Raw genomic sequence first — 12720 nt, 5'->3', positions numbered from 1 at the left:
ATTCTCTTAATTCAAGGAATAGAGGGATTTGTTCTAATTGTGTTTGCAAATAGGATATCATGTCTGCATCTTGTACAACAAATAATCACTAGCAAGGCAGTATGCAATGTGTTAATTATTAGAACTGTCCTCCCAATTCAATTTGAAACTGTTTCATTGCTATTTATTTCTCAATGAAATTATGGAAAAAATTTTAAAAAATAAAAATAAATGAGGAAGATTTGCTCTTAATGGGTACTCTTGTTTGATTTCATAAATGTCTTTGTATTGTCCCAAAAGAGACATCAAGCTATTTCTTTATGGTTTTGTCCTCTTGCCACCATGGATAAGGACCTTATGGATGCTTGCACTTACATGGCTATCAGTTCTTTAAGATGATGGCATCTGGTGGCCTCTAGAACTGGCTGCTCTTCAGGGTTTACACCACTAAGCTCCCTTTTGAGTTGGTGTTGTACATTCAGCTATGGAAATTTGGTGGTTGTCATTGATCTGAGATTTTAAAACTTTACATTAATTAAATGGAATTTTGTTGAGCTTTAGAAAAGAAGGAAATTTTAACATGTGACAACATGGATGAACCTTGAAGTCATTGTATCAGTCAAACAAGTAAAAGGCAAATTATATACTTCCAGTTACATGAAGTACTTAAGGTAGTTAAATTAATAGAGAAATTAAGTAGAAGGTAGTTATCAGGGGCTGGGGGAAGGGAGTAATGGATGAAACTATTTAATATATAGAGAATTTCAGCTTGAGATAATGAAAAACATTCTGGAGATGAACGGTAATTATGTTTGCAGAATAATACGAAACCAGGTAATGTCACTGGATTATACACTGAAAAGAATTAAAATAGTGAATTTTCTGTTATATACATTTCACTACAATTTTCAAAGAATGACAATAAAAGTGTAAGGTATGCAAATAAACCACTAGAGGAAAAGAAAGAGAAAAAAACATGTGCAAACATGGTATTTAAAGACACATTAAAATCTGTAGAATAAAAGGTAAGCTTTATAAAAGACAAATGATGTTCAAGTGGATATTTCTATGGTAAAAGATAAAACTTGATTCCTTTGTCACATAATACACAAATTAAATTGTAGTTGAATGACACTCTTAAGCTTTGAAGGCCAAACTTTAAAGCTTTTAGAAATAACTTGTACTGATATCTGTATGATTATCAGTGGAAAAGATTTCTTCTTAGGACTGCTGGAACAAACTATCACCATCTGAGGGTGACTTTGAGTCCAGGAATTTGTTACCTTACACTTCTGGAGCCCTATGTGTAAAATCAGGGCGTTTGTCAGACTATGGCTCCCGAGATGCTGGTAGGACCCTTTTGTCTCCTCCTCGCTCCTGAAGATGACCACCCAGCCTTGGAGTTCTTGCACCTGCATCACTCTAATCTCTGTCTGCTGTACCCAACAGTCCCTTGTCTGTACCCATGAGTCTCTTGTCTGTACCCAATGGTCCCTTCTTGAAAGAACTTTTGTAGCGTATTAAGGAGCCATCCAGATCCACTATGGCCTCATCTCAACTGATTATAACCTGTTACACTTATTTTCAAATGATAGGCGAGTACTTTTACTGCCATTTTCTTTTCCACAAAATCCAAGTATATGAAAAACATCCTTTGAAGGACTGCACAATATGGACTTTCATTTGAATATTGTGGTGTGTGTGCATGTGTGTGTGTTTTGAGGGGAGGTGTCTGCTATGTTGACTAGACTGGTCTCAAACTTCTAAATTCCTCAGAACAATGGTTTCAAATAAGGTTATATTCTGAAGTTTTGGGGACTTCAGCTTACCTCTTTCAGTAGACACAACTCAACCCATAACAAAAGCATTAACTTTGAGGGGAATAAGTGGTACATCTGAGCATACTAAACCGAAACGAGCAATTTCTCTGTTCTGCATGATGTACCAGAGAAAAGATATAGTGAGAAAGAGATCAGATCTGTTTTAGTTTTCATGATACTCTAAAATGAACATGAACACATACAAACCAAAGCAATGTATTTAACATTGATATTTTATTGAAAAAGTTATATACATGTTAAAGTTGTATAAAAATAAAGTAAAATGAATTATTTTCAATCCCAAGTACTGTGTTGTTTACAAAGTCAGTTCTTGTTTTAAATCTTAAAAAAATGTTTTTCTTCATTTTAAGCTTTTAAAATCCTCAATTTATCTCTTATGTACTTTCTGTAATGATAGGTAGTCATTCATCTGAGCATTCCTTACAAGTATATTTTGTGTGGGGACTAAAGTCAGACGCTATATATACAGTTGTAGTCATCATGAAGTGTGCCCTGGTATCATGAGAGAAGACAGGCTTTCAGCAACAGGGTAATAATCTGTTAGCATGTAAGGTCCACATTAGCATGATGGAAAAATAAAGGATGAGGCAGTTGGAAGGACTGGCTGTTGACAGTGGTTGTAAGACTAAATTCAAAGGCGCTTTTATAAAAAAAAAAAAAAAAAAAAAAAAAGGCCCAGGTGACCCACGCACACCACAGAATGCTTTGCACCTAGCTACTGAAGCAGTGGGGAGAGGTATATTCTGGCTCAAGGCTCTGCAGTTCCAGTGCAAGGTCTAGAGGTCTCATAGGTGCAGAGACAGGTGCGAGTGGGAGAGTGAGCCTTCACATTTGGATCCAGAGTGACAGTGGGGTCCCCAAATGCCTGGCCCATTTCTTCCCCTGTTCAGAGGAGTCACTTCCTCCATTCCGGTGATGTTGGCCAAGCTGACTTTTGAAGGTGAGAAGCACAAGCTGTTCAGAATTTGTTCCTGCTTCAGAGATGTTAAAACTGTGTATTTTGGAGACTTCCAGTTGTGGTGCTCCTCTTCACAAATTCTATACATCTTCATCGTCTTTTGTCTTAAAGAATGAATCTTCACTTTTAAGTTATTGCTGTTTCTTTCCAGATCGTTTAGTTAATTAAAAAGGTGCCAAAGAAACTGGCTTCTTGGTCCAAGTCAATCAAGCTTTTATTAGTCACAGAGACAAAAATTCTGTCATTTTCTTTAAGCTCAAACACACCTCCCTGATAGATGGAGTACAGTCCATACTCTGAATCTTTGGACCAGCAACTATTTCTAGCACTCTTCATCAGCATTATAGGTTCAGGATAGTTCGTGAATTTGTAAATATATTGTACCATTTGTTTGTTTTTCTTTCTGTTCTCTTCCTTTGAAATTATTCCTGAGTTTTCTTCACTTTCTTGAAAGCGAAAATATGTCTGGGAGTAGATGTAATAAAGCCCTGCTTGGTGGATCACCAGTTCTCCATTCCTCAGGTGCAAATTATTCAGGAATGAATGTCCTTTCCTCGATGACTCCCAGTGTTGCAGTTTGTGGCCCAGAGCCTTTTCATTCTTGGATGCTGGATAAGAATCAGAGATGAAAGATTAGCAGAAGAGAATTTATAGAAAGCCAATAGACCATTGGTAGCTGTTCTCAGCCCATATGTCTGTTGGTCTTAGATTTCAGTTTAATGTTAAACTTCTCACCCCTTAAATCTTACATGAATTACAAACTCTACTAGTACAAAATCGGTAGGCTCCTTTATCACTTTGACTTGCTGGGTGTCTCTGGCCTTTCTGTACTGCATCTACCAACTATGCCAACACTTGACCCACTCAGCTCTGAGTGATAGCAGATTCATGAATGGTAGATGAAGGGTGTTACTCCTAGGCAGACCTGCTATCCTGAACCCTCCCTCTCCTTCCTTCCTGTGTTGGTCAAATAAAATGGGGAATCTTGAAGGAAACCAAAAGAAATATTATAATTTCCTTAAGTGTAGGTCTCAGGACATTTTACTATTTCCTTGGGACTTTTGAGTTCATCTATGGCCTTGCTCCACTCCCCAGAGGCAAAAGTTGCTCTCAAACAGAAGGAATCTCCAGTGCAAAGTGAGACAGGAATAAAGATTAGCAAAGCAGCCCTGATTTAACGATCCTCAGATCCTCAAGTCTTAACTCACACTTTGAATAAAGAAGGGCCCTATAAAAATCAATCTTCTTTTTTAAACTTTGGGGTCATTTCCATGAGTGGTACAAAATTTAGCATTTCAAGATTTTCAACTGTGTTTATACTTGTTGATGAACAACAAACAGTAACATTGCAATAATCACCCTACTTTTGAGCAAAGCATGTCAATCATTTCTAAAATATATGTTCAGGGATCCAAGAGAACTTTGTGAAGAAAAAAAGATAGGAAAGAAACTTTTAATTTATTAATTGATATTTCTGAAATTTAACTTGGGACAAGCCTTTTATAATCATAAAGATGACTAGTTATTGAGTCCTTTAATAAAAACAATTTGCATGAGTTACTGTTAATTTTGTATCATTTTCTGAGTTAATAATTATCTTGCTTTGTACCTCAAAAAACAGAAGCTTGACTTGTTTAAAGTTTGCTGTTGACATACAAGGAGTGGTCAAATATATATGATAAATGTTTAATTTTTTTTAATACAGGGTCTACAGGGTCTTATTAGTAGATCAGACTTGAAGTGATCCTCCTGTTTTCAGCCTCCCAAATGTTGGGATTACTGGTGTGCGCCACCAAGCCCAGTCTCAACCACCTTCTCAGTGCACCCCGGGGGCAGGGCCAGAACGGCACTCCAGGGATTGTGAACCCCGACCACTGAGCTCTGCCTAAGCAGGAGCTTTAGTCCGCTGAGCTATCTGGCTGGCTCTGAGTGTTTAAATTTTTTAAAGGTTTATTATTGTAAAAGACATATTGTCATCAATCCTCCTCAAAATACCCACCCTTCCTTTGAACACACTTGCCCCACTATACCTGTCACTCTCTGAAGTAGTTCTGAACGTTGTCTTTCGTCAGTATCTTTACTGAGTGTGATTACAGAATGTGGTGAATGATGCTGCCCAGAGCTGTCCCAGGGAGAGGCAGGCTTGTAAATCAGAACTGGGGTGCCCTTGTTCGCTTTAAGCACAGATCTGGCACCAGAAGACGTCTGGCTTTTCCCCAAAGTCATAAACACTATGAATGGATTCAGGATACCAAGGCAGCCACCACAGTGCAGCTAAGGACCGTCACAGAGGACTTCCAGACCTCTTCCATAAGTGGCAAGAATAATGGGATCAGTATGTCCAAAGTGAGAAAGAATATTAATGGCTATGTGTCATTTACTGTAATAAATTTTTAAAATCCAGTATATTTTCTGATTATAGCACTTGTGTAGGTGATGAGGAGCTGAGTTCCAGTGTGAACATTTATAGACCCTTGTGCCACGCTACAGTACTACATTGACATCTGGTCCAACAGAGAAGAGTTAGTCTTAATGTATTTTGTTCAACTGTGAACCTGACATCTTTGCAAGTGAAAAACAGTCAAATGTTGGCGATTTGGTGTGGTTCAACTTAATCTAACAGCCAAGAGGGGCTCCTAGGGACCCATAACAAAAAGAAAAGATTTAGAACCTTTGAAGAGAAGATTTGATGCAAATGCAGAAGAGGAAGAGTGCAGTGCAACAGAAGAAGCATTTCTAAGAAAGTGTGAGAGAGAAAGAAATTGAAAAGAAAAAAGACAAAGCGGAAGCCCAGGAATCTCAAGGATAAAATTTTTCCCATTTCATACGATGCCAATTATACATCAGCAACGAAGCTCTTTGTCTGGAATTTTGCTTCTGAAGAATCGATTTGAGATTTGACTATTACTGACCATTTTATAGCTAGCCACAGCACTACAGCTGCCAAAAGCTTAAAAACACAAACTTGGCGTAGCTATTCTTCTATTGCCTTCCTCCAAGTTAGATTTAATTTTTTTCTTCATTTTGTTACTGAGTTAAACGCCATGCAGGCACAAGCTAGGCAAGTGCCCTATCACAGAGCTCATCTCAAACCCTAAAGCAGAGGTTCATTGTTTCTCTTACCGAGGTCTAAGGCCTTGGAACTTTTCCGCGTGGTCCCTGTTACATGAGCTGCTGCTCCTTGTTGCAACCTTCTGTCTCTCCCTGGGGTAAGACTTAGTTGTTGTTCTGAAAGAGAAATGGCAAAGAATTATCAGCACTTGCGAAGCTGGCTTTCAAAGTACATTGTTGTTCACAGCTTTTATCACTCAGGCATTGGAAACACACTGAATTTGCAAAGTTGATCATGTGGGTTTTGATAAAAACAATCCATATTTGAATATGATGACCAATCTACTTCGATTTTTATTTAATTTTCAAAGTGCTTTAGATGGAAAGATTAATCAGTGATGTGGATTAGATTGTATCAGCATTTCAGAGGAAAGGTCCAAATAAATGAAACACAACAAATTGGCTTCTTTCAAAAACAAAATAAAACAAAAGTTTAAGAACTGTGGACTTGTAATAACTCTACTGAGGGAATTACTGTGTTCAAAACCCAAGTATTGGCAAATTTCTACTTTGAGTTGTATGAAGAAAAAATTGGAGTTGTACCAATTTTTGTCATTTCAATCTTCCCCCCCCTTTTTGCTAGTAGCTACTGCAGATTCTAAAGGAGTAGCAGTAGTAAAAACTTTCCATACATACTACAGTCTGATACTCAACAACCCTTCCAAAGCCCCTGTACCACCACCAAAAAAGAGATAGGAATTGACATACTAGCCACAAAATTCAGAGTATGAGCATATAAATTATTGATTCACTAGATTGTAAGCAATAAGATGTCTTTGTCTCCCATCCAGAATACTGAGGGCAGCCTTGCAAAAGAACAAATCCTGGGCCAGGGAGGTGGCTCAGTAGAATAAGCACTTGCCTGGCAAGCACAAGGGCCTGAGTTCAGCCCCTGGTTCTGCAAAAAAAAAAAAAAAAAAAAAAGAACAAATTCTATAAACTTCTCTCTAAAATATCTACTCAAGTTTCCCAAGTGTGCTTATATTGGTTCTTAAAATCCATTTTAGTGTTTTTATCAAATAAATAGTACTAAGGTACTATGCTGTGCAGTGCAGGATTGCGTAGACTAATGACTGACTCAGCTGACCTAGTCCTTAGGGACTTACAACAATTTTTGTAAGCTAAGAATTAGTAAGTGACAATTTACCTAGGAGAAATAGAAATGAAGGGTGTCAGGTATGCAGAGGAGGGAAAGATTCCTATTTATTGGGGAGCTGAAGTGAGGGGAGGCTATGTGGAGGAGAGAGTACTAAGAATCTTTTCTTTCATTTTCTCCAGTAAAGCAAAATGCTCACTACAACTGTGCCTAGTACTCCTCTAGGGTAAGGAGGAAGATTATAAACAAGCAAATGCAGAAAACTGTTAGGTATCCAGGGATAAGTGCCAGAACAGGCTGAAGAGAGGAGAAAAGCATCCCATGAGCTGAACTGGAGGCCTGAGATAGGGTACACAGAACATCCATTGGGACATAGGCCTAGGAGCAGCTGAGTTTCAGATTTGAATGCAATGCTGAAGTTTAGAAGATATGGTGTGAGGTTAAAAAGTTTGGACTTTGTGGGACCTAGGGAAATGGAACAGTGCTATTTGGGGGAAGTAACGAACCATGTTGTGATTCAGGTTAGGTGTCACAATTAGGTTTGATAGCCAGAAGGTGAGAGGGCTGCAGACTAACAGATATGTTACCAGATGATTATAACTGATTGGAATGGGTTAACAGCCTAAATGTAGGCTGTTGTACAAGGATTTTTCAAAAGGAGATGATAACATTGCTTAGAGGTGAGGCCAGGTACACAGCTGAGTGGCATAAGTGTCTGCTTGGCAAGTGCAAAGTCCTTCCTGGTACCAAAAAAAAAAAAAAAAAAAAAGTCTTAGAGGAGGCATGAATAGAAGATGAGAAATTTCTTGCAACTCTCTGGTATTGGCTGTAAATTAATCAGGATGAGTGGGCATTTATATCACACTGAGGACAAAGATGCATAGCTAGTTGCACATTAGTTTCAGAATGCCCGCCTTTCAAGGTTGGCATGTCCATTCACCTTCAACCTTGACTGTTGAATCATTCATGCTGCCGGCCACACACATTCTAACCCTTAACACTTTGCTTGCGATATTCAGAACTGAATCCAATTTGCACTTGAGATCATGGGAAAGGTATGGGAAAGCCTCGACTAGAAAGCAAATTTGAGAGAAAGGAAATTTCCAAATGTTTATGGCAAACACTTCCAGAAAACAAAAACAAAACATGAATATGTATATTTGGCTGTCAGGGTTGCATCTCGATATCCATAGTAGAACATGAGTTCAGTGCTGGGTCCCACTTGCTGCGCCGGCCCTGTCCCCAGGTGGGGACTGAGCAGGACACCGAGTCTGGACGTGGTGGCACGTGCCTTTAATCCCAGTGCTGGGGAGGCTGAAAACAGGAGGATCACTACGAGTCTGAGCTATGTAGTGAGGTCCTGTACCAAATAAAAAATAAAAAAAAATGCAGAGTAGAACATTATTTCCATGCCTCACATGGATGAATGAAAAAGAAAATGATCCTCTGACATGGACAATAGCATGTGTATCCATCCACTGGAGGCTACAGCCCTGATTGGTCTATCAGAACAGGTAGCATGTTCAGTACTCTCACTAGGGCATTGACCTTTGGGGAAGCTATCAGAATGTATGCTTAGATCCCACGGGCAGGCCTTGCCTTCTTATTTGATAAAGGAAAATAGGGGTTTTCAAGTGGTGAGATTAAAAAGTTTCATTCCTGTTAAGTTTTGGACATATGCATTCAGGCTTGCATAGCCATTAGTATGAGAAAATGGGAATAGATAAATTGCTTGGAAAGATATTTTATTTGTTTACACACTTATTCATTCCAAAAGTCTAATTAAAAACCTTCCAGGCAGAGAAGTGGCATTGGTATAACATTTTGCATACACCAATTATATGGAATCATGTACTTCTAAATGATTGGTTACGTGTTATATGAATTTCAATTCAGTGACAAAATATATACTTGGGTACAAACACATGCAGAGAGAGAGAGAGAGAGAGAGAGAGACAGACAGACAGACAGACAGACAGACAGACAGACAGGAAACTATCAAGAGAAAGAATCTAGTAGGTCTGAGACTGAGTATTAAGAGATAAAAAAAAAGAGTTTTCCATCTTTGAAGATATTTAACCTTACAGAGAAGCAGAAACAAGGTATATATGATTGAAATAACAAGGCTTAGGGAACTTGTTTGGAAAGGTGGCCAGGAAAGGCCTCTTGGAAGGAAAAGGAAACAATAGAGAGCCAAAAAGGAGCAGGAGGCGCCTGGGAGAAGGAGCCGGATGGAGGGCAGAAGACTCCAGTCTGGGCAGCCAACCCAGGGAGCAGGGCTCAGTGGAAGGCTGCTGCCCTGCGGAGGACAGCGAGTGAGCGTGCAAAAGACCACAGCGGAAGCTGGCGAGGGGCGAGGAGGAAACTCGCTGAGGAGGTACAAGGCGGCAAGAGGCTTTTGTGGGAAGAGAAGCAGTGTGGTTGTGGTTAGAAGCCCTGAACATGGGTAACTTTGGGGAGATTTTCTTTGTTTTATGTTTGGGATATTCCAGAAAAGATTTAAAAGTGTTTATTTATAGCACATTAGAAGGTGAAATAAATAAATAGACTGAGATAAAGGGGAGAAAAAAAAAGAGGAAGTAAAGATCGACCGTAGATGTGTCACAGAGTTGGTTCTGAGCTCTCCAGCAGCCAGTGCAGAGCTTCAGTAGGATCAGTAAGTGGCTTGGGACCACAAGCAGCCGGCCAGAGGTGGGACGTGGGGATGGGAGCAGTTAGGAGGACAGAGAACCATCCACCCCCATGAAGTTAGCAGTAACAAGTTAAAATAACAAAAATTACTACCTTGAGATGTAGGAATGGTTTCCTCAAAGGTTGTCGAAACCATCTGCAAACAGTATTGAAAAAGCTTGTTAATCTCTCTAAACATTTTTTACCTGACTACAGAATGTCTAGGCTCTTCTTGCTCTGCCTAGCAGGATATTTCTACATAAGACATCAATCTCAGAAGCTTTGCATTGTTTAAGCATAAGGTTCTCAGTGGGGAGGGAGCGGGGTGAATGTTAGGATCTCTTTCCTTATGCAGTGATTAAAGAACCAACCCTGCCTGGGGATGTTCTGCATCTGGATGAAGTCTTTGAAAGGTCCGGGCAAGAGGAAGGGACATCTGACAAGTCAAGTCAGCCTAATGTCCCCCAGGCTTCCATGTGGCCAGTGAAGGAGGCAGACATATCATATTACTTTCTGTGGGGGGGTCTCTGTCTGGGTGCACGCTTTTGTGTGTATACAATCCCTGTACAACACAGCCCATGCGTGAAATCATTGGACAGACCCAAGCCTTATGTAAAAAGCACATTTCGGCCTTATGCTACCCATAGACATCCAGCCCACCAATCTATGACTGGGTGACAGCACCCTCTTCTTTGTGAGGATGTGGCTGAGGCATTCATGACCATGGTAAAGATATGATACCAAGCTCACAGCTCTTCGCTAATGACTGAGGGAATTACCCCAAACCAGTAAAAAAGTGAAAACTAAGGTTTTCTATTAAACAAACAGAACTCGACTTAGCTTATTGACAGCTTTTTATATATTTTTGAGACAGGATCTCATTGTGCAGCACAGGCTGCCCCCAACCTCATGATCCTTCTGCCTCAGCCTCCCAAGTGCTAGGATTACAGGTATCCCCGTGATACCAGCTTTTTCCATGGCTTCTGAACACTGTTCTCTCAGCTCTGTCACCCTTGAAAACTTGGGTTGTCGCTGTACTCTTCCCCTGTCACTGCTTAGTTCTCTGTTCTCCTACCCAGGGAAGCCCTGTGCTCCCTCTGCCTCATGCCCCAGAGGAGTGCTCACTGAAGTCTGAGAGGGCTGGGGTGTAGGAAAGGGTGTGCGAGGGAATGTGACCTCTTCCCCCTCTCTCTTCTCCGTGGGTCCCTCAGTCTTTCTCACTTTTGCTCTTTTTCCTCTCTCTCTCTCTCATCTTGGGACAGAAGGAAGGGAGAGGAGTGGGGAAGGAGAGTGAAGCCCTTCTTGCCATGTTAGAAGCAGCATGGGAGAGAGCACCAAGCGGAGTCACCTGGAGGCCAACAAATCCCCTTTCCTGGCTCTGTGAGACTGCACGAGGTGCTTAGCCCATCTCACGTGCACTTCGCCCTCGCTTTAATAGTGTATAGAAGAGGCTGACAGTGCTGTGGTGAGCACGTGTTGAGACGCTCTACAGAATGAAAGCAGGACCTTTGGGGAAACAAAGCTTTACTAATGGGCCCGAGCAGAGTGGAGAATCCTTGCCTCCTCCTTTGCAGCCTCTCCCTGGCCCCTCCAACTTCTCGGTGCTTTAGTTGATGTCTGGGAGGGAAAGAGAGGACTGCAAGCAAATTCTATGTGAGGTCCATCTGCACCACATCCCTGGCCTCCCCACCACCAGCCGGGCATCTGGCGGGCCCCTCAGTCTATAGATCTCTGCCCCACCTCCAAGGGCAGCTTCTCTGCAGAGAAGTTGGTCGATGCCCAACCCCCGGGGCCCAGGGCCTTCAGTGCTTCACTTCTCAGCCTAGACTCTTGTTGGTCCTCATCTCCTGAGTGGTCACGGCTCTTTCACTACAGCTGTGTACAGTGGGTGGCCCAATCCAGGCCATATTTCCAGGGAAGTCATAGGGCAGATGCGATCCTGGGATGCCCAGGAGGAAAGCCAATTTCATTTCCATAGAAACAGCATCATAGGTGTGTTCAGACCTGTGAGCATAGCCCAGGACTCCATAATCACCAGTAACATGCAGCTTCCAATGGGGAAAGTGCCCGATTAACCATAGACTTAACAAACCAATCTACAATACATCCTCTTCCCACCCTGGAAGTTCCCCTGGTGTATCTTTAGACAATGTTTGCATACACAGGGCTTCTTAGGTCACAGAATATTTTTAATATCCATGTTCTCATCTGACCTTTTCAGGAAGGCTAAAGGCAAATATTACTAAGTACCACCTTACAAAGAAGAGATTGGTCAGAGAAAATGTTAATTTGATCTATTACTTTGCTAAGGGTGAAATCAGTTAACCATATTTAGTAGAATTAACTGTTGGATAACACGATGTTTCTGCGAGGGATCCTGTTTAAGCAATTTCTATAAACAGATTTGTTTTACAATTTGTCATTTATTAATTTGTAAATTAAAATATCATCACCTTTTATTTCTTTTTTCTTTCTTTTTTTTTTTTTTTTTTTGGCAGAACTGGGGATTGAACTCAGCCCCTTGCGCTTGCCAGAGAAACGCTTATTCCACTGAGCCATCTCCCTGGCCCCACTTTTTATCTCTTAAGTGTCTCTTTTTCCTCCACTTGTCATTTCTATATAGATACAAAACAATAAATAAAGATATATTTAGTTTTGGATATCAATAATATGGGAAGAATATAAAACATTATTATTTGACTTTTTTAATATTCTGAATGAAAATAAAGAACTAAAAAACACCAGGGCCCCAAAATTTAAAGACCCAGTGCAGAAATGGGCATCCGAGATGAACACATGCTTCTCAGAGGATGAAATTAAAGAAGCGAATAAATATATGAAAAATGCTCCACATCACTAGCTAGCCACGAAATGCAAATTAAAACAACATTGAGATATCATCTCACCCCAGAAAGAATGGCTATCATAAAGAAATAACCCAACGACAAATGTTGGAGTTGGGGGTCGGGGAGATGGCTCAGTGGAATAAGCACTTCCCTGGCAAGTGCAAGGGCCTGAGTTCAATCCCGGTTGTGCAAAAAAACTAAACAAACAAAAAAACAAAA

The 12720-nt window shown here is 40.6% G+C and overlaps 1 protein-coding gene across 2 annotated transcripts in view; it reads right to left on the bottom strand.

The window, feature by feature from the left end:
* Window positions 1-2488: 2488 nt before the first annotated feature.
* Tnfsf10 (TNF superfamily member 10) overlaps window positions 2489-12720 on the bottom strand; it is a 17948-nt gene continuing 7716 nt past the window's right edge. For both annotated transcript variants that reach the window (XM_004633444.2, XM_023717859.1), the window contains exons 3-5: window positions 9770-9812; window positions 5902-6006; window positions 2489-3386 (exon numbers count right to left, since the gene is read on the bottom strand). In XM_004633444.2, coding sequence (XP_004633501.1) covers window positions 2935-3386; window positions 5902-6006; window positions 9770-9812 — 600 coding nt within the window. In that variant the 3' untranslated portion in view covers window positions 2489-2934. The remainder of the gene's footprint in view (window positions 3387-5901; window positions 6007-9769; window positions 9813-12720) is intronic.

This window comes from Octodon degus, unplaced genomic scaffold, assembly GCF_000260255.1.
Source record: "Octodon degus isolate 3935 unplaced genomic scaffold, OctDeg1.0 scaffold00055, whole genome shotgun sequence".
Classification (NCBI taxonomy): Eukaryota; Metazoa; Chordata; class Mammalia; order Rodentia; family Octodontidae; genus Octodon; species Octodon degus.
This window is presented reverse-complemented; position numbering and strand designations above follow the sequence as displayed.